General features: G+C 41.1%; 1 protein-coding gene across 1 annotated transcript in view; it reads left to right on the top strand.

Moving 5' to 3' along the window:
• LOC309551811 (solute carrier family 2, facilitated glucose transporter member 9-like) overlaps positions 1–15417 on the top strand; it is a 69535-nt gene extending 54118 nt beyond the window's left edge. Inside the window, exons 9-12 of the mRNA XM_082252506.1 lie at positions 2190–2291; positions 2407–2482; positions 11281–11408; positions 15168–15417. Coding sequence (XP_082108632.1) covers positions 2190–2291; positions 2407–2482; positions 11281–11408; positions 15168–15353 — 492 coding nt within the window. The 3' untranslated portion in view covers positions 15354–15417. The remainder of the gene's footprint in view (positions 1–2189; positions 2292–2406; positions 2483–11280; positions 11409–15167) is intronic.
• Positions 15418–21769: the final 6352 nt, after the last annotated feature.

The following is a 21769-nucleotide window of genomic DNA, read 5'->3' on the forward strand; positions in this document are numbered from 1 at the left end:
TCAGCATTGTATATAGTCGAGCCAAAGGAGTATCCCACTCATTCCCTTCTCCCATCCCCTAAAATTACAATAAAACAACCAAAAAAGATGCCAGAGTTGTCAATGTGTCAGTTCTCACACCCAGGATCACAGCTCACATGGGCTGGAGAGGTAATCGGTAACAATGGCAGACCCACATCAGGCCCAATGCCTGGAAAACCTGCTACAAGCCCTTGGGGCATTATTTAATCCACTGATTCCAGAAATGGGACATAGTTTCTCCTACTGCAAGCAACGATGGGGCACGATTCCTCTCAATGACAACAATGATGGGGCACAATTCCTCCAATGGTACCAACTATAGGGGGAATTCCTCACAATGACATCAACAATGGGGCACAGTTTATCTCAATGACACCAACAACGGGGCCCAATGACACCAATGATAAGGCACAATTACTCCCACTGAACAGGGCATTATTTCTTCCCCGGGACCCTTTCGACTCCTTTGGGACCCTTTCGACTCCTACTGACCACTGTCCAGGCCTCGTAAAGTCTGAAGGACAGTAAATTGTTTTGAAAGTTTGGAGACCCTTGCTGTAGATTGTAAAATCAACTGGCCCATGTGAATAGTTTCAAGAAATATTATTCTAACTTGCAATGCTTCTCCAAAATGATCTGAAGTGATACAAAGTAGTTATATTGAGTAAACAGTAGATCATAGTGCACAAAAGTATTGCACTGACAATGAAAGCATCTGTTTTGCATTTTTTTAATGCTCATTCTGAGTTTTTGACCATATTTGGGTGATGCCATGAATATTTGTCTAAAATACTGTCCTAATCATGATTTCAATCACATTTGAGTTACAGTAAATTCATTTCCATCCAATATTTTCTTTTTTGTGTGTGTGCACAAAAAGATGGGTTTATACAAAAGATGCTATAAACCCGCAGAAATGTTCTAGTTTTTTTCCATCACCTTTTCTTCTCTTTTAATCCATGCATAGATCTTTTTTTTTTTGTTTTTGTACATCAACTTTATAAACTGGTGTTTATATAATTTATATAGTCATTTTTGTATATATATTCATATCATTTCAAATATTTTTAAATATTCATATAACATTTTTATTTAATAAATAATTTATTTCCAGGTACATACATGATATTTAGTTTACAAAGCATTCTGGGCTTTTTAGCAAGAAAGCCCAGCATGCTTTTTGCTAACCTTTCCTTGGAGAGAGTAAGATGCTGTGACACCCCACCTTCTCCTTAAACCGCATCTGCTGTAAGAAAGAGCCTACAGAGTAAACAGGGATTGCACAGCAGTGTTAATTTTGGCAGCAAATTTCAATTTAGTTTTAGTCTTAGTCTTAGGACTAAAATGGCATTTTAGTTTTAGTCCCATTTTAGTCTTCTGCAAGTGTTTTAGTTTTAGTCGTATTTATTCGACTAAAACGTCCTACATTTTAGTCGACTAAAACTTCCTACATTTTAGTCATCTATAATCAAATGGGTGTAGTTCAATTGTAATTTGTAATGCATTATTTAAGCATTTCTCTACAATTTCCAAACTCATTATATACTACTGCTGGTCCTGGAGTGAAAAATCTAATATTTTATTATCTATGGTATTAAGCTTTGAGCATGCACCAGTGTTAATTTTGGCAGCAAATTTCGATTCAGTTTTAGTTATAGTCTTTTGACTAAAATGCCATTTTAGTTTTAGTCGTATTTTAGTCTTAAGACTAAAATGCCATTTTAGTTTTAGTCTTATTTTAGTCATCTGAATTGTTTTAGTTGTATTTTAGTTGACTAAAATTGTGTTAATTTATTCGACGAAAACGTTTTAGTCGGTTTTAGTCGACGAAATTAACACTGTTGCACAGAGCCTGCCACCTGCTGGCAATATGGGGTGAATATAAAATATTCATGAGCAATATTTCACTTTACTCAATTGAACCTGTGAGGATAAAGTGAAATAACAGATCACAGGTCTGTGGTATCAATTAAAGCAGATCTTCCAAAACTGTGGATAGAAATTAGATGCTTTATCCACATTGTAACAGTTGTACTAAATCCCCCCGGTACAGCCTACTTTTATTTATAATCACATTGTAACACATGGTTAATCTACACCATAATCTGGCTGGTTTTGCTTGACGTGTCTTTTGTACATGAAGTGATCATCTGTTTTTTGGCTATTAGAGTGTACTGATAGAGCATTGCGGAAGAAAAACTCTTTTGCTGGGAAGTTATGGTTTGATGGCAACCATGTTAGCCCTTCTCACAGTCACCCTATCCTTTCAGGTAAAGAGACACCCGGATGTATATTGTACAATGCAGATATCTCCTTTTTATTAGAATTTAAAGAAAATGACAAAGGACAACATATTTACACAACTTTTTATATATATTCTTTCAGAATTGGACTTCCTGGATGCCATATTGCAGTGTATTGTTCATTTTTTTGTTCATCTTTTTCTTTGGTGTTGGTCCAGGTATTGTATGTACGGTTTTATCTTAATTATAACTACATAATGGCTGCAGATTCTTGATAGTGACAAGCTATTCTGTAGAATCTAAGGAGGTGACAGGACCTTTGGGTATGTTTACTCGACTAACTGGTCTGGATTAAGTTTCCCAGTTTTTGCTGGAATTCATGTCAGTGTAACTGGCAGAACAAGCCTGGACTGATATTTAGGGTGTGGTCCTGGGGGTCTAAAGGACTATCAGTAGAAGAAGATGATCTGCAACTCCATACATGCTCTTCAATATTTTCAGATTTATTGATACTCCATAAAGGACACTTGTGGTACAGCAGATGTTAACGCATTTCAGCCATGTCGACCTTGAACAAGTCCAACATGGCTGAAACATGTTACCATCTGCTGTACCACTAGTGTTTTTTATGGAATATCAATAAATTTGAAGATATTTAAGGGAATGTATGGAGTTGCGGTTCGTCTTCTACTAATTGTGCTTGCATCTGTGCGACTGCTCATCATGCCCCTCGACAGCTCTAGAGGATTTTCTCGCGTTCCAGCACCTTATTTTTTATTCATGGACTAAAGGGATAGGCTTGAAACTTGTGCATTCTCCTTAAAGCAAAATTGAACCCTCTTATCCTTTTCAGCCATAGAAGCTGCCATCTTAGCTTCTGTTTGATCTGCAACTGGCATGGTGCTGCACATGTGACCAGTTATGACACCAGCTATTTGACAGTTGGACAGTTTTGTCGTGAACACAAGCAAATGTGACAGTTAGCATTCCCAGCATGCTAGGAATGTAACAGTTTTTTTGAAACAGTTAAATTGTTGGGTTTAGTTCCATTTTAAGAGTTTGGTATAAGTCCAATCTATATAGAGAAATGTGGTGCAGTTGGTCCACAGGCCGAGAGAGAGAAACACATTCTTGTGATGAAGGGGAAAATAAAACATCTATGTGTAACAAGGTAACACCAATGTACTGTAATATAGTTCATCTCCATAGATGTTTTCAAATTAGGCAAACTGGTGTATGTAAATGTGTTGTCTGCACTGGGGAAAATTGTGCCAACCAATTTAAATGTATGTATCATTTAGCTGTTATGAAAATAATACCCCTAGAGGCCACTTACAGTAACAGACCACCTTGTCAGGTTTCTTCATTAACTCCAGGCACTCATGTCCCAGTCGTTACGCAAAGACGTTTGAGAGCACTGTACTGAACACCTATTACCCTCCACCAATTCTACATATTTTGCTTTGAACTCTGCCCAAGGGCATAATGGGAAGCCACTGCAAACCTTATAAGACTTTGCACACTTGTGGTCCAGGTCTTGCCCTTGAGAAGTTCCATTTCACAGTGAGCCCTAGAATAGGGACTTAATGAGGGGCAGATCAACCGGTAAATAATCTTCCCCACTGACTGGAACCCTCTGTCACTGGCCACCACTGCTTCCGAACTGGTCACTCCTCCTTTTCTACCAGAAGTTTTCACTCTCGTACTCACTTACATTACACCATAACAGTACACTACATTCCACCATTAGAAATTACTGCAGGAATATACACTTCATTCTTCTATAGATTGACCAGAAAGGCATTGCTGAATAACATCAATTATTTACTGAAATTTAGGGTGTTGATGTCAGATGACAGACTTTTCATACGTTTCTAGTGCAACATGCTTCAATGGGCCATTGCTTACCATAGCATACCTTTCAATAAACAATAGAACACACTTTTGAATGTTACAAGAACTGTGACTTTGGTTGTAGCATTGCTGTGCGTACCTGTAGCTTGTCACTTCCCAAAGACGAGCTCTAAGTCTCTCTTCCTCCTGTCTCTATCCCCGTGCTTAGGTCCATAAGGTATCGTCCTCCATTTAGCCAGAACTACATTGTTGCACTGTGGCCTTCCTACTATCTTCCACTGAAAAAGTCATTGGGTAACCACTTCCTCACTAGGAAAGTGACCAAATCCAAGCTGAAGCACCGCACCACAGTTAACCCTGAAATCATCACACATTAACCCATGCAGTACACTTGTCTACAAAAAGGTTTCAAATTGTACCTTTATTTGGATCCAGCTATAGCTTTCAAGGGTCCTCACTTAAAGTTGATGTAAACCCTCATATATACCCAGTGTAGTGAACAGAATCAGATGATACACAGAGATCAAACAAATCTCCCTACATAAGTTTTACTTTTATATGTGCTGTCTTCAGCTTTCTAGACTGTTTAGTCAGCATCCTGTTAGAATTTTCTGTGGGAGGGAAGTTTGGCCATACACTGTGAGACAGCTGATTGGAGGAAAGCAACACACCCTCTATCCACATAGGCAGAAAAAAGGAAGAATCATGCAGAGCTGTTCTGTGAATAGAGCAGCTCTCTGCTAATCTATTTCTTTCTTTTTTTTTATTTTTTTATTTTGGCATAGTAATGGCTATTTGTTCTTTATCTTTTTTTTAACCATATATTTATTCAAATTTTTCAAATATACAAACACACAAGATTAGAACTCACAAGTATAAACTGTAAAATATAGAGTACAGGTCTGATCTAGACATACATGCAGACTAGTTATAGCGCTGTGGGTAAGATCAGTGTGAGTAACAGCTAAGGGCTGTATCTTGTGTTAACAACAATATCTTAAGACAACTGGTAAAGAATAGGGTTTTCTCACGGTAGAGGCAAGAGACAAGGGGGAGAAAACCTAATCAAACTAGAGACCTAGAAAGTAGAACCAATAGAACAGAGTAATGAAGCTTATATGACATTTGCTACCTTTCAGACAAGCTGGCCTGAATACATCACATTAGTAAGTAGTAAACACCTGAGCAGCCTAAAGACAAGCAGTTAAATAGTGGACTGAAACGTAGGTACTCTGACTTAGCAGAGTTTTAGCAGTCCCAACGAATTGGACAGGTTAGCCTTGTTATATCACTCTGTGTACTGAAAAGAGGACACTAAGGATGTGATTTCCTCGGGGGAAAATTAGTGCTCAATGTAAGATTTCCAGCGGGAGAAGAATAACCCAGCCAGAGCGTAGTTTTGCATTTCCGTGTCCAACTTTTCCCTGTAAAGCAAATCCGTTAACTTTCTGCAGTAGGGCCAAGGTGGGTGGCAGGGATGAAATCCATGTTTTCATAATGGCTCTCCTATGTTGCTGCCGGGGGCCATCCTGATATTGGCTCTCAAAGCTGAAGAGGTAGAGAAGAGGGGTTTTGGGTACGTCTCTTTCCCAAGAATGGCCGCCAGAAAAGATGCACCTTGATCCCAAAAGATCGAGATGAGGGGCACAACCACAGACGGTGATATAGCGAAGATTTGTGGGCTTCACATTTGGGGCACGTTTGGAAGTGAGGTAGAGTCCTGTCTAACAGGGTATGTAAGCTCTGTGAAGAATCTTAAACTGTGTTTCCCTCCAGGTTTCTTGATCATATATTTGCAGACTTTGTTGTAACCTTTCAGAAGTTTAAGCTCCCGGTCCTGGTCAGGGATGTCTGGCGGTGGGGAGAAAACCCTCTAGTGGGCGTTGTGGATCAGACAGCAAATATTTATAAATATCCGAAATCAAATAAGTCTTGTGACTGATAAGAGTGTCAAGGAAAGAGAGAGAGAATATCTTGAGTTTGTCTGTGCATAGAGATTGGGTGTAGGCTATAACTTGGTTGTAGTAGAAGACATGGGAAGGAGGCAAGCAAAAGTCCTTTACAAGATCCAGGAATGGACCTAATCTATTTCTATGCATCCACTCTGACACAAATGTCAGCCTGGTTTTATCTCAGTTGACGGAGAACTTGTCAGAAGTTATCATGCTGATAACAGAGGAACAGAGCAGGAGAAAGCTACGGGAGTTAGGGCTTTGAAGAGAAATAAGTATACACTACAGATGGGTATGCCCAGGTCAAATTTCATGAATGGGGTTTACATCCACTTTAATTTCTTTCAGCCCACTTTGCCCAGACAGTGACTGACACCACTGGATTTCCACAGCTGTTAGTATTTTAACCAAAGAAAGTCACCTAAAGTTGAACTCCAGGCCAACAGGTAAATACATTCAGTCCTGAGTTTTTCACAACCCTGCCAGACAGCATAGCACAGCACAGTACAGGAGATTTAATTTGTTATCCTACAGCTGAACAACACGGTCAGGGCCGTCCCACACTTTGTGGATGGATAGTGAAAGAGGGGGCAGCAGACTGATGAGCTTGTCTGTGACTATGCTCTCTCTTCCTATCAGCATGTTATTATTAGTTCATAAGCACTGGAGCACTGCAGCAATCATGCTTCTTTTCCCTTTCCCAATATAAGCTGTGCTGTAATAAAAACAAAGCACTATTCATTTGCTAACTTTATACCTGGCTAGAGGTAAAAATGAACACCAGGAATGATCTCTATGCATATGCATATCTCATGCAAACATAAAAAGATCATTCACCTATATAATGTGTAAAAACCTCTTATTTATTATCATCTTAATATGTACAAAAGAAAAACAAAATCCTTGTTGGAACACCCTGTGAAATAAATAAAAGTCAAACAGTCCTTTTTCATTGTGTGTTTTATTAACGTTAATTACGTTAATAATTAACATTTCTTTCTCACAGCGTTTCTTGTGTATGTAACACATTATTGTTGTTCAGTAATTTAGTCAAGTCAGACTCTTCGTGTCCTCGTGGACCACAGCCTGCCAGACTTTTCTGTCCTCCACTGCCTCCCGGAGCTTGCTTAACTTCATGTTCATTGTTTCAATGATGCCATCTATCGATCTTGTTTTCTATCATCCTCTTCTCCTTTTTCTTTTCCAATGAGTCCTCTCTTTGCATTAGGTGGCCAAGTATTTAAGTTTCAGCTTCAGGATCTGTCCTTTCAGTGAATATTCAGGGTTTTTTTCCTTCAATATTGACTGGTCTGATCTTCTTGCTGTCCAATGGACTTTCAAGTCTTCTCCAACACCATAGGTAAAAAGCATCAACTCTTTGGCGTTCAGCCTTCCTTATGGTCCAACTTTCACAGCCATAGGTTACTACTGGAAATACCATAGCTTTGACTACACAGCACTTTGTCGGTAGGATGAAGTCTCTGCTTTTTATAATGTTGTCTAGGTTTGCCATTGCTTTCCTCCCAAGAAGCAAGTGTCTCTTAATCTCATGGCTACAGTCACCGTCTGCCATGACCTTGAAGCCTAGGAAGATAAAATTTGTCACTGCTTCCATTTCTTCTCCTTCTATTTGCCAAGGAGTGACGGGACCGGTTGCCATGATCTTAGTTTTCTTAATGTTCAATTTCAGGCCAGCTTTTGCGCTCTCCTCTTTCACCTTTTCTAAGAGACTCTTTAGTTCTTCTTCACTTTCTGCCATTAGTGTGGTATCGTCTCCGTACCTCAGGTTGTTGATATTTCTACCTGCGATCTTAATTCGGGCTTGTGATTCATCGATCCTGAAATTTCGCATGATGTACTTTGCATACAAGTTAAATAAGTAGGGTGACAATATACATCCTTGCCACACTCCTTTCTCAGTTTTGAACCAGTCAGTTGTTCCATGTCCTGTTCTAACTGTTGCTTCTTGACTTACAAACAGGTTTTTCAAAAGACAGGTGAGGTGATCTGGTATTCCCATTTATTTCAGTATTTGCCACATCTTATTGTAATCCATACATTCAAAGGCTTTACTGTAGCCAATAAAGCAGAAGTAGACATTCTTCTGGAACTCCCTTGCTTTCTCCATGATCCAGCGTTCAGCCTCTTCGAAATCCAGCTTTTACTTGTGGTAGGCAGCTCTCGTTTCACATGCTGCAGAAGCCTAGCTTGTAGAATTTTCATAATAACCTTGCTAGCTTGTGAGATGAGTGCGATCGTACGGTAGTTTGAACATTCTTTGGCGCTGCCCTTCTTTGGTATCGGAATGTAAACGGACCTCTTCCAGTCCTGTGGCTATTGTTGAGTTTTCCAAATTTATTGGCATATTGAGAGCAGCACTTTAACAGCATCATCTTTTAGCATTTAAATAACTCAGCTGGGATACCATAACTTCCGCTAGCTTTCTTATTAGCAATGCTTTCTAAGGCCCACTTACTTCACTCTCCAGGATATCTGGTTCAAGGTCAATGGTTACATCATCGTGGTTATATGGGACATTCAGATCTCTCTTTTATAGTTCTTGTGTATTCTTTTCATCTCTTCTTTATCTCTTCTGCATCTTCTGCATGGTCCTTGCATTTTTGTCTATTATCGTGCCCATCTTTGCACAAAACTTTCCTGTGATATCTCCAATTTTCTTGAAAAGCTCTCTAGTCTTTCCCATTCTGTTGTTTCCTCTAATTCTTTGCATTGATTGTTTAAGAAGGTCTTTTTGTATCTTCTTTCTATTCTCTGGAAGTGTGCCCAGCTTTAAAACAAACATGCATATCTCATACCTGAAGGGCTGCTGATGAATCCTAGGAGTTCTCCGCCTGGACATAAAGACGTAAAGATTGTGACCTCACTGTTCCTCCTCTCCACCTTCCATCTTCCATCTAGTCAGAGAATGCCTTGTATTCATTGAAAAAATTCAAGGTGTTCTATGAATGCTAGCAGTGCTGAATGAGTAACCCTCTGTGGTCAGTGTGCAAAGGGGAAGTAGCTTAACACAGGACCTGGTGGATTGCAGTTATCACTGCAGTTGCGCAGGAATTATCAGCTTCCCTAGCAACCCATCAAGTATGAGATATACATACTTTCATTGCCAAGCTGGACCAATGTTAGTATGCAATAAACATCATTCCTGGACTTTAGCTTTAGGCACTGTAGTATACCTGTTATTAGAGAAAGATAAGGGCTGGTACCGTTGGTTTCCTTAAAAAAATGCTAGATGTCTGGCTGTGTCTGGTTTGTATCTCTGGTTCATGGATCTGGAACACTCATGTAGCAAATGAAAAGAGGAAGGACATAATTCCTTATTTCCATACTGATTCTTTGTCAGTGACCAACAGAGTGCTGAAGCCAAGCAATAACATGACAGCTCATTGCCTTTGCCCCAGCCAGAAGAGAACAGGGGTGGGGCATGCACTTTTTGCAAGTACAACTGACCACACATTGGTGTGCGCAGGCTATTGCATTAGGGTGTGCATCCCAGAGTAAAAACACACATGCATGTATATCAGTAGAGCAGAGATTGGTGTCAGTAGTTTTTATTTTTATTATTTTTTTTAAATTTTATTTTTTTATTGTTTTTTACAATATTATTTTTTATTATTTTTTTTTAGAAGCCTCGTTGAGGGAATTTAGTGAAATATTAAGGGTCTAAATAGACCTCTGATGTCTCACTTTTGAGACAGAAAAAGGGACTGAGGACAGAGCCTCCCCAGTCTTTTTCTCTGCAGCCTCATCTGCACTGAACAGTGAACTAATGGGAAGTGCTCTGTGCTGAGCAGCTTTCTGTTCATTCACAAACTGAAGCATAGTAAACATACGGTAGTTTACTCTTCTTCAGTTGAGAATGAACACAGGAGCGACCGGTACAGATCACTCTTTGTGTTCATTCAGAAAAGGAAGGGGCCAGTAATTAAATATTTACCGGCCCCTTCCCCCACTCTGCATCCTGAAACATCCCCCACAGCAGCTGGCAGGAGAGGACAGGAGGGAAGCTGGCAGCACGGCAGAGGTGAGACAGGAGCACCAAGAAGCAGGGGAGATTGGCACTGCACAGGGTAATTAGAGTATGCCCAGGCACCGGGAACACCCTGTACACACGCTTATGTGACCACAAGATAAAGTAGGTGGCAAGAAAACACGAGCAAGTGAGCTGGTAGTGGGGTGTGAGTGGTAATCATCCAGGTGTGGTTTGTCACATAATTGATAATAAAGTGATTGTAAAGGTTAACATTTTTTTAAATAACAAACATGTCATAATTACCTACTCTGTGCAATGATTTTTCACAGAGTGGCCCTGAACCTCCTCTTCTGAGGTGTCCTGCCAGCTCTTGCTATGGGGGCAGATGTGTGGGCTCAATCCTGAACCAGCCTGTGTGCATCTATAAACACACAGAGAGCAGCTCCGCCCCGCCTCTGCCCTCTGCTCAAACGCTTTGACTGATAGCAGCAGGAGCCAATGACTCCCACTGCTCTAAGCCATGCCTGTGAGAGAAGGGAGAGGCGAGAAGGGATGCTGCAGACAAGACAGCGATGGATCGAGAATAGACTCTGGTAAGCGTTTAAGGGGGGGCTGGGAGGTACTGCTAATTAAAGGCTTTTTAGCTTAATGCAGAGAATGCATTAAAGAATATGTAAACTCAACATTTCATATTACTGATATGTGCCTGCTGTATCATGTATTTGTATGAAAAAGTATCCTGTTCTCTTTGTGTTGCTTCCTTTATATAAATCCCTGGTGTTCTTGTCAGTCCTGCTGCTTTCCTATTAAAAACTCACCACGCTAAGCTTGAGAGCACAGTGTAATCAGTTTTCTAGCTGTGCTGGGAACTCAGTGTGCTCTCCTCCAATGATTAGGCTTCTGCTGACCCCCGCCAGCCTTTCACTAGGAAGTTCAGTGTGCTGCTGTTTCTCCTCCCCCCAGCTCTTATGCAGCTGAGAACAGAGGTAATGTGACAACTTATTAAAAAGGGGAAAACATTTTTATAATTTTTTTTTTTTTTATATCTATACATAAATGTTTTGCCTTTCTTTTTATTTTAAACTGAATGGGTTGTTTTACAAGGTTAGGGTTTACATATACTTTAATATAGAACTAGTTTAGTAATATGTGTTATGATACCCTGGTGATAAGTTGGTCCAATAATCTGTCACCACATAACATAGTATTGTCTTCACAGGAACGCTGACGCTGGCAATAGTTATTGAAATGTGTAATCACTCCACTCGAGCTGCCGTGTTTGTAATCATTGGCTGTTTGAACTGGACTAATTTCTATTTAATTGGGATGGCCTTTCCCTACATACAGGTGAGTATATGACATTATGGCAGCAATGACTCAGAATAATGACATTTTCACATCTAATAGGGTAATAAAAACAAATATTGCAATGCAAGGAATAATAACGACAACCCAAATGTTCATCATATCAAATTTTAAAGGTTTTGAAAAATTTTAAGATAACTGTAGCAACTCTACTATGTTTATACTCATAAGTGTGTGCACAGGGTATGCTGGGTGTGCCTGGGCACACCCTAATCACCCTATTTTCATTAGAAATATTGCTGTATGTGGCAAGATCTCCCACTGAGCGACTCTGCTTAAAGGAGAAGTGTGGAAACATTCTCTCTCACTCTGATTCTGCAGGCAGAGAGACCATGTGTTGTCAAGGCAGAGTGCCACAAGGAAGACTGTATGTTCAATATATATATATATATATATATATATATATATATACAGGGCTTTTTTTCTCAGAGAATAGGTGCAGGTACTCCCCTCTTCAGAGCCCCCCCTTATCTCCACCCCTACCCACCTCCGAGCGCTGTGCTTTGGTTCCACCCTCTACCCACCTCCCAGTACCCCCCCTGTAGTGTATTGACACAGACAAGCTCTACAGGTACGGTCCGATAGCCGGTAAATCCAGAAAGCTAGCCATCCTCGTCGCCAAAATGTAGTGTATTGACACAGACAAGCTCTACAGGTTGCTTCTTTATTCACTGCACATCAGCATGCAACTAACTTCAGCCACACCCAGCTCCCAGACATATACATAATTGTAACATTTTGCAGACAGCAACTTAACCCGTTGCTTACCATACTACACCCCCCCCCCCCCCACCCTTTTAGAGAATACAGAACCAAGTATCATGTTGGGGTTCTAGGTAATTTGTATAGAATTTGTTAATAACTAGAAAATCAGTAAAAAAGATCCCCTGGAATCAGCAACAATAGATCCCCCAACAATAGATTCCCCCAGCAACAATAAATCTTCCCCTGCAACAATAGAAAAATAAGTAAACAGTAAAATAGATCCCCTGCAATCAGCAACAATAGACCCCCAACAACAATAGCCCCCAGCAACACTAAATCCTCCCCTGCAACAATTGCCCCCGCTCCAATAAATCGCCCCCTGCAACAATCGCCCCCCAATAAATCCTCCCCTGCAACAAAAGACCCCCCCCAACAACAATAGCCCACAGCAACAATAGTTCCCCCGGCAGTCAGCATCAATAGGCCATTCAGCTCACCCCACTGACCCCAGAACCCCCTTTGCCATTGCATACATTCAGACTGGAGGTGCCGGAACTGCGTTCCCCCGCGTTCCCGCTGAAAAAAAGCCCTGTATATATATATATATATATATATACACAGGGCTTTTTTTCTCAGAAAATAGGTTCAGGAATTCAACCACGACCCCCCCCCCCCAAACCCGTCTACCCCCTCACACACCCACCAAACCGCATCAAATAATGAGTGTGGTCATATTTCACAAACAGTGGGAGGGTCTTATATGGGCAATAAATACCAGAAGTTCATTATGTACAGAGTACAGAGTTCGGGGGTGCGCTACACACAGAGTGAAGGGTTCATCCTTTATCCACAGCTGCTTGCCTCTGAATCCTTCATTCACATCTCACTTTCACCCCTCTGATCTCTGTATACAAAACCCCTCCACTGTCCTGATCTTCGCCTTCCCCCCCACTTAAAAGCTCCACCTGCATTGCATCTCCCTTGTCCCCATCCTGCACTCAGTGGGAGCCACTGGGAGACAAGTTATTTCTCGTCAAACACAGAAGCCGGACTTCTGTGTATACAAGTGATAGTGGTAAACAAGGAGCAGAGGGCCTGAGCCAGAGGTGGTGGAACTGATTTCCACAATGTTCCAGCTGAAAAAAAGCCCTGAAGGCCCCCTTGAACTTTGCGACCTTTTGCCACATTTCGGGCTTCAAACATAAAGATATAGAACTGTAATTTTTTGTGAAGAAATAAACAAGTGGGACACAAACATGAAGTGGAACGAAATTTATTGGATATTTCAAACTTTTTTAACAAATAAAAAACTGAAAAATTGGACGTGCAAAATTATTCAGCCCCCTTAAGTTAATACTTTGTATTGCCACCTTTTGCTGCGATTACAGCTGTAAGTCGCTTGGGGTATGTCTCTATCAGTTTTGCACATCGAGAGACTGAAATTTTTGCCCATTCCTCCTTGTAAAACAGCTCGAGCTCAGTGAGGTTGGATGGAGAGCGTTTGTGAACAGCAGTTTCCAGTTCTTTCCACAGATTCTCGATTGGATTCAGGTCTGGACTTTGACTTGGCCATTCTATCACCTGGATATGTTTATTTGTGAACCATTCCATTGTAGATTTTGCTTTATGTTTTGGATCATTGTCTTGTTGGAAGACAAATCTCCGTCCCAGTCTCAGATCTTTTGCAGACTCCATCAGGTTTTCTTCCAGAATGGTCCTTTATTTGGCTCCATCCATCTTCCCATCAATTTTAACCATCTTCCCCCCTGTTGAAGAAAAGCAGGCCCAAACCATGATGCTGCCACCACCATGTTTGACAGTGAGGATGGTGTGTTCAGGGTGATGAGCTGTGTTGCTTTTACGCCAAACATAACGTTTTGCATTGTTGCCAAAATGTTTGATTTTGGTTTCATCTGACGAGAGCACCTTCTTCCACATGTTTGGTGTGTCTCCCAGGTGGCTTGTGGCAAACTTTAAACAACACTCTTTATGGATATCTTTAAGAAATGGCTTTCTTCTTGCCACTCTTCCATAAAGGCCAGATTTGTGCAGTATACGACTGATTGTTGTCCTATGGACAGAGTCTCCCACCTCAGCTGTAGATCTCTGCAGTTCATCCAGAGTGATCATGGGCCTCTTGGCTGCATCTCTGATCAGTCTTCTCCTTGTATGAGCTGAAAGTTTAGAGGGACGGCCAGGTCTACGTAGATTTGCAGTGGTCTGATACTCTTTCCATTTCAATATTATCGCTTGCACAGTGCTCCTTGGGATGTTTAAAGCTTGGGGAAATCTTTTTGTATCCAAATCCGGCTTTAAACTTCTCCACAACAGTATCTCGTACCTGCCTGGTGTGTTCCTTGTTCTTCATGATGCTCTCTGCGCTTTAAACGGACCTCTGAGACTATCACAGTGCAGGTGCATTTATACGGAGACTTGATTACACACAGGTGGATTCTATTCATCATCATTAGTCATTTAGGTCAACATTGGATCATTCAGAGATCCTCACTGAACTTCTGGAGAGAGTTTGCTGCACTGAAAGTAAAGGGGCTGAATAATTCTGCACGCCCAATTTTTCAGTTTTTTATTTGTTAACAAAGTTTGAAATATCCAATAAATTTCGTTCTACTTCATGCTGTGTCCCACTTGTTGTTGATTCTTCACAAAAAATTACAGTTTTATATCTTTATGTTTGAAGCCTGAAATGTGGCAAAAGGTTGCAAAGTTCAAGGGGGCCGAATACTTTCGCAAGGCACTGTATATATATATATATATATATGGGTGTGTGTGTGTGTGTGTGTGTGTATATATATATATATATATATATATATATATATATATATATATATGTGTGTGTTTGAGCTTTGGTGTGCACACTCTAATGCAATAGGCTGCACGGTGCACACACCTATGTTTATACTGTATGTATCATTTATTCTGTGTGCAAACGTATGTCTTTGGGGTATACAGTAAGTGGCTGAGTACGTGATAGATAACATATCCCCCTTTGTTTTTATTCTGTTCCCTATTATCCAGGAAGCTCTTGGTGATTTCTGTTTTCTCATCTTCTTTTTCACTATTGTGGCCTCTGGAATCTTTCTGTACTTGGTCCTTCCTGAGACAAAGGGAAAAACTTCCCAGCAAATCACTTTGGAATTCAACAGACTGAACTTCCGAGGCCAAAAACCACAAAAATCAATAGAGCTTTCCACCTGTTTGTGAGCCAATGTGAACTGTCCACATAATGTGATAATATAATAATATTTACTACACTACATTCTACTGCTGTATATGTGACCTTGTTGACTCTTATAAATAACACATTTGAGAAAAAATAAAATTATCCTAAAAATTATTGTATTGATAGATCTTTGTTTATTTCATAATGTAAAGATACAGAGAGAAAAAAATAAAGGTCCTCTGCTTGTTGGAATAGTGTTGTAATCTTCAGGGCTGCTGATAGAAATCGCGGGGCCCCGTACAGACTACCTAACAGGGCCCCCCCAAGAAAATATTACAGCTATATTTTGATAAAAATACAATAAAATCATTATTAGCAGACACAAATACAACATAACTCACAGAATTTCTGCTAAATCTAAAAGAAGAAACTGAGTTGATAAATAAATCTATGTTTGTGTGTGGGGGAGGCGTTGGGGCTCATTCACAGGGGTGCTGTGGTCTGTACAGTGTGGATCAGTGGTTCATTTATGTGGCTTGAGCCTCCTGGAGCTGTACGAACACAGCTGCAGGTCCTAATCTGACCAACGTGGGGATGGAGGTGTACAGCCCGAACAGAGGCAGTGTGCATTTGGGGGCCGCTCACCTGCACACATGTCAAATTAGGGCCTGTGGCTGTGTTCATACAGGTGCTGCATCCCCATAGAATGACAGGTGGCTCCAGCCCAAACGCCTCCTTCACACAGCCAGAGTACCTGTGGGAATGAGCCCTTAATTATATTTTTCTAACCTAAAAAACAGATCTCTCCAGCGGTGTGCTGTCACTGCTAAGAGGGATTCCATGTTCATCTGGTCTTCTTTCTGGGTTCTTGGGCTCCAGTCGTTTGGCCAAACTGCGATGATGTAACTGACACGCAGGCGTGGGGGTATCATTGGCACAATGGATGGTATGTTATCAATTGAGAGTGCAGTGCACATGCGCTGGTGCTATCACTAGCTGCTACGTTTAGGAGATATTCACTGAATCTACAGGTAAGTGCTATTATAGGTTTACCTGTAGATACAAGATACAAAATGGAGTTTACTACTGCCAGATCAGTTACTACGTAAATGGGTAAATAGGAGTTGATACGTGGATGCAAAGGGAACTGACAGTGTACAGGAGAAGAAGCAAAGTTGCATCGGTCAGGAAGCAGTTTGGGGGAGAGGAGTGGGAAGTCCAGCTACATAAAGCACACTAAACTGCTCTGGGACAGATAAAAGGCAGTTATGGAACCAGTGTAACAGTAAATTCCTCACCCCATGGGAATGCAGATGATCAGCTGTGACTGTGTCAGGGAGACAGAGCAAAGGTGTAAGGTTCTGGCACTCTCAGTGCCTCCTATCACATTATTTCCGGGTGATTTCCATCTACCTAGATAGAAGAAACACATATAGGTGTGTTTCCCTTTAAGACTGATGCTGTCATCACTCAGCGCCGGACTGGATGGCTATTTAAATCGCCGGTTCTCACTCACATGTGTTCGTTCAAACACCCTTACCTGGATGCTAACTTGGCTTGAAGCTTTCGTGCTTGCAAGCATACCTCGCTGACGGAACCTCGCTGCGCTGATCCCTGCATCCCGCTTCCGGATCATCCGCTCCTCCTGAACCAACCTTCGGCTGCATTGCTATTAGTGCTAAGTACCCCGCAGGGGAACCCTCTATAAACTTATACTAAGCTTACACTATCTAGCTCTGCATAGTAAAGACTATTTATCACATCTGCATATCTAGATTGCTAGCTCTTAAGACTACTGCTACTTATTCCTGCACTGGGTTGATCTCTCTTGTATGTCCACCTGCTACTCTGTCATCTGCTACCATACATGATTGCTAAACCTACCTGCATCCATCTGCTACTGTCTTACCTTCAAGTGTCTGTCACCTACCACCTCCACTCAACCTGTCTCTTAAATCTTCATCACTGTGTTACTACATACATAAAGTCACTCTAGGAACCAGCTTGTTGAGTGTGTGTATTTACTAGCTGAATTAAGACCTTCCACACATGATGAGTCATTGAGGTTGGGAATGGTATCTCAGCATCTCTCTTACATGACTACTGAAGTGGAATATTTCTGCAGCTGAAAATCCACACCATACATGAAACGCAGGAGCGTTACAAAAGGGGGAGGGAGATTAAAAAAAATATACTGGCTGGGACAAGGAGAAAAAGTAGAACTGTAGAGAGGGAAACAAATTACAGAGATAACAAACTCAGGAGCAAAGCTAACATTAGAGCTAGGGCTGGGAGGGGGGCCCACGCAGGGAGGGGTATTAGTGAGGGACAACTGTCTCTCTCTCAAAAGATAAAAGCTGGCAGCCAGGAGAGATTAGCTTTCAGCTGCTGGAGGAAGATTTCTGTAAATGTCATTCATCGCTAATCCCCCTCCCTGTGTGGGCCTCCCCTGTGTGCCCGGGCCCCCTACAAGAGGACCAATGGTCCGCCTCTATCAGCAGCTCTGGTAAACTTTATTAGGAAAGCTGCTTGCACTAAATAACCATATATCCCCTCTACCTATAGGATCAGCAGTTATTTACAAATTAAAGTAATTTGTAATGGTTTTGCACAGAGCAGCTCCAATCCTCCTCTTCTTAGGTCCCTGGTGATGCTCCTGTGTCCTCTCCCCTGCCTAGTGCCCCCAAAGCAAGCCGCTTGCTAAGGGAGCACTCGTGCGGCCTCTTTTGTCAATAGACACAGACAGCGGGAACAACCTCCCCCACCCACTACCTTGTCACTGGCTGTAATTGACAGCAGCAGGAGCCAATGGCTTCCACTGCCATGTCTGAGCCAATGAGGAGGGAGAGAGAACAGAGAGCCTTTAATTCGTGCACATCACTAAATGGAGATAGGGTTTAGGTAAATATAAGGAAGGGTTGGGGGGCTATTCATGCAGAAGGTCTTCTAAGATAACGCATAGAATGTATTATCCACTTGAGCTCTGGAAGGTTTTACCCCCTTCATAACCACCAGGCAATTTTTTGCTATTCAGCACTGTGTTACTTTACCTGGCGATTGCGCAGTCATGCAACACTGTACGCAAATTAAAATTTTATACAATTGTTTTCACATAAATAGACCTTTCTTTTGGTGGTATTTGATTACAACTGGGTTTTTATTTTTTATTTTATAAGCAAAAAAGAAAAAAAAAGAAAATTTAGGGAAAAAAAGGATATTATATGTTATAATAAATATCCAATATAAGTCAAATTTCTTCATAAATGTAGGCCAAAATGTATTCCGCTACATGTCTTTAATTGAAAAAAAATATATAAAAAGTATATATTATTTGGTTTGTGTTAAAGTTATAATGTCTACAAACTATGGTACATATATTGAAAAATTTAGTAATCCTGATGTACTGACCGCCTAAGTTTTTGAGGCACTTAAAATGATAGGACAGAACAAATACCCCCCAAATGACCCCTTTTTGGAAAGCAAACAGTCTGAGGTATAAATAAATAAAATAACTTTTATTCATTTTTTTATTTTTTGTAATTTTTTTCTTTATTTTTAACTATGATTTTGTACATCCTAATTAAAAGTGGGTGCACTTGCGCGCTGCTATGTTGTGCTATTGAGTGCTATTAGACTACAAAACTTACCTACAGATTTCTCAAACCTATACACACTCTCTAAACGTTTATCAATGGCCAAAATTGTGTTCAAAAGTGGTGTCATGCTCCTAAATGCTAATGTGCTAGTATCCCTTTAAATCTGTTTGCATAGCAATTTTCAGAATCAGCTTATCATATCAACCCATAAATAACATTAATCAGGGTTCCACCTATGTTTTAAACTTTATACAAATTGCTTGCATTCATCAATTGAAAACAGCTTTGGGGACATTTTTTTTTTCTTGATCCGCTTACCTTGTTGCTAGGGGGTAAGCATTTTTCTTCCTCCTTCAGCGCCACGGCGAGGTATGTCAATTCCTGCAGCTCATGGGCTCCTGGGAGATGTGTGTCATCATTCTCAGGAGTCCGTGGGCATCGCCGCCTTTTAACATTGCGTTATTTCAAAACAGGAAATGACGCCATGCTAGGCGGTGCTAAGCACCATTTTCTAGATTACTTTGGGTTGCCATAACAACAGGGGCAGAACCTTTCTACGCCGCCGCCATTGAGATGGTAACCAGAGACTCAATCGTGAGCCGCGCAGTTTGTCCTATGCGCACGCGCAAGATCCCGAGGTGCATGCTGGGTAACCAGCAGCACCTATTCTCAGAAGAAGGCACTGCTGGGCTTCACATGCCCGAAATTAAGATGGGAGCCCGCTGCTGAAGAAGCATAAAGGCTAGTTCAATATAAAAATAATGTATTATACTACAACCATTAATATATTTAGCTAATATAACATGGATTAAAAAGAACATCTCCGGGGTTTAAAATAAAAAAAATAAAAAATACGTCTGGAACTCCGCTTTAACAAAACAAAACAAAACAATGCATCAGTCCATAAAGTGTCCTTTGGTATGAATTTGCTTACATATGCTCAATCTTTCATAAAAAATAGGCTTGGGTTCACAAATCCAAACGACTGCTTCCTAATGGGCCATACACACTATAAGATTTTCTGAAGACTTTTTCCTTTAGACTTACCAAAACCATATAATATGAGGTCAAACCTAAACACTTTCAATTTGTATGCAGTCTGGCAGGCCCTTGCACTACACAGAAAAGGTAAATCTGAAGGAAATCTAACCACAAAAGTTGGATAGTGTGTATCCAGCTTTAATTAGTGTTCACCACAATGTGCTCCGATCATCTACATACATAAGTGATAATCCCCTCATCCCATGTGCCCTCACCTGGGGGATAAGACCAACCAATGGTTTATGTGCGCTTTTGTCCCTCTCTGGGGATCTGGGGTAACAGCCTAAAACATAAATGTATTCTCTCTTGAGAAGAGGAGATTAAGGGAGGATATGATCAACATGTATAAATACATAAGGGGTCCATAGAATGAACTTGGTTTTGAGTTATTCACTTCAAAGTCATCACAAAGGACAAGGGGGCACTCATTACGTCTAGAGGAAAAGAGATTTCATCTGCAAATACAGAAAGATTTCTTCACAGTAAGAGCAGCGAAAATGTGGAATAGACTCCCTCCAGAGGTGGGCCTGGCCAGCTCAGTAGATTGCTTTAAAAAAGGTACTGGGTAACTGGGTACTAACAACTATAGGTAAAGTTGATCCAGGGAATATCTGATTGCCTCACGGGGGATCAGAGAGGAATTTTTTCCCCTGCTGTAGCAAATTGGACCATGTTTTGCTGGGGTTCTCAACTGTGGGTATAGGATTGTGTATATGATATTGTATGGTTGTTTTTTGTTTTTTTTTGGTTGAACTAGAAGGACTTGTGTCACTTTTCAACCTGACTAACTATGTAACTATATATGATATGCTGATTCTGAAAATTGTTATGCAAACATATTTAAAGGGATACTAGCACGTTAGAATTTGGGAGTGCGGCACCACTTTTCAATATACATCAGAGACACTGGACTACTCTGGAGAGGTGATCAGGGATTTTTTTTTTTTTTTTACACTATTATTGCTTATACTGTACAGTGATGATCACAGTATAAGCAATCATTTAGATGTCACGAATGGGTAATTCATAAACACCTTGCTTTTGGTTGTGATTTGTGACTGGCTACAGCTAATCACATGGTACAGGTAGTCAGGCCGCTGCATGGCCCTAACCCAGAACAGTCTGAATCACGTACAAGTATGTGATCCAGCCTGGCTATGCCGCCCAGTACTGCAGGCAAGTGGTTAGGGTAAAAAACTTTCTGTTTTCGGAACCACTTTAAAGAAAAAAGTGCTAATTGTAAACAATATATCCCATCAATCAAATAATTTCTCAATAAATATTAACATGTGACTGTGACAAGCAATAAAGTTTTGTTTTGTGACCAATGCAAAAAAAAAGTGATAATAATAAAAAGTATTTTAACCACCTCCCACCCGGGCCATTGTACATATACGGCCGGGTGGGAGTCTCGTCCTTCTGAATGGACGTTCCGGAACGTCCTTCAGAAGGAGCGAGATCGCGCCGCCGCGGGCACGCGCAGCGGCGCGATCCCGATGTGCCTGTGTCCCTCGGACACAGCACAACAAGATGCGTCAGGAGGGCCCTGTGATTGGCCCTCCTGATCACATGACGGCTGTGTCCAATCACAGCCGTCATGCAATGTAAATACAGCCGTTGTAACGGCTTCGATCTCTTCTCCTCCCTGACAGATCCTGTCAGGGAGGAGAAGAAGAGGATCGATACTGGAGCTGGGGTGATCAGTGAGTATTTCTAAGTACTCACTGATCACAGGGGGGGTCTGTGCTGGTAATCAGATGATTGATTACCAGTGCAGCCCTGGGGGGAGGGGATGCCACTAGAGCCACCAGGGATGCCCA

Source organism: Pelophylax lessonae, assembly GCF_965119305.1.
Source record: "Pelophylax lessonae genome assembly, chromosome: 1".
NCBI classification, from domain to species: domain Eukaryota; kingdom Metazoa; phylum Chordata; class Amphibia; order Anura; family Ranidae; genus Pelophylax; species Pelophylax lessonae.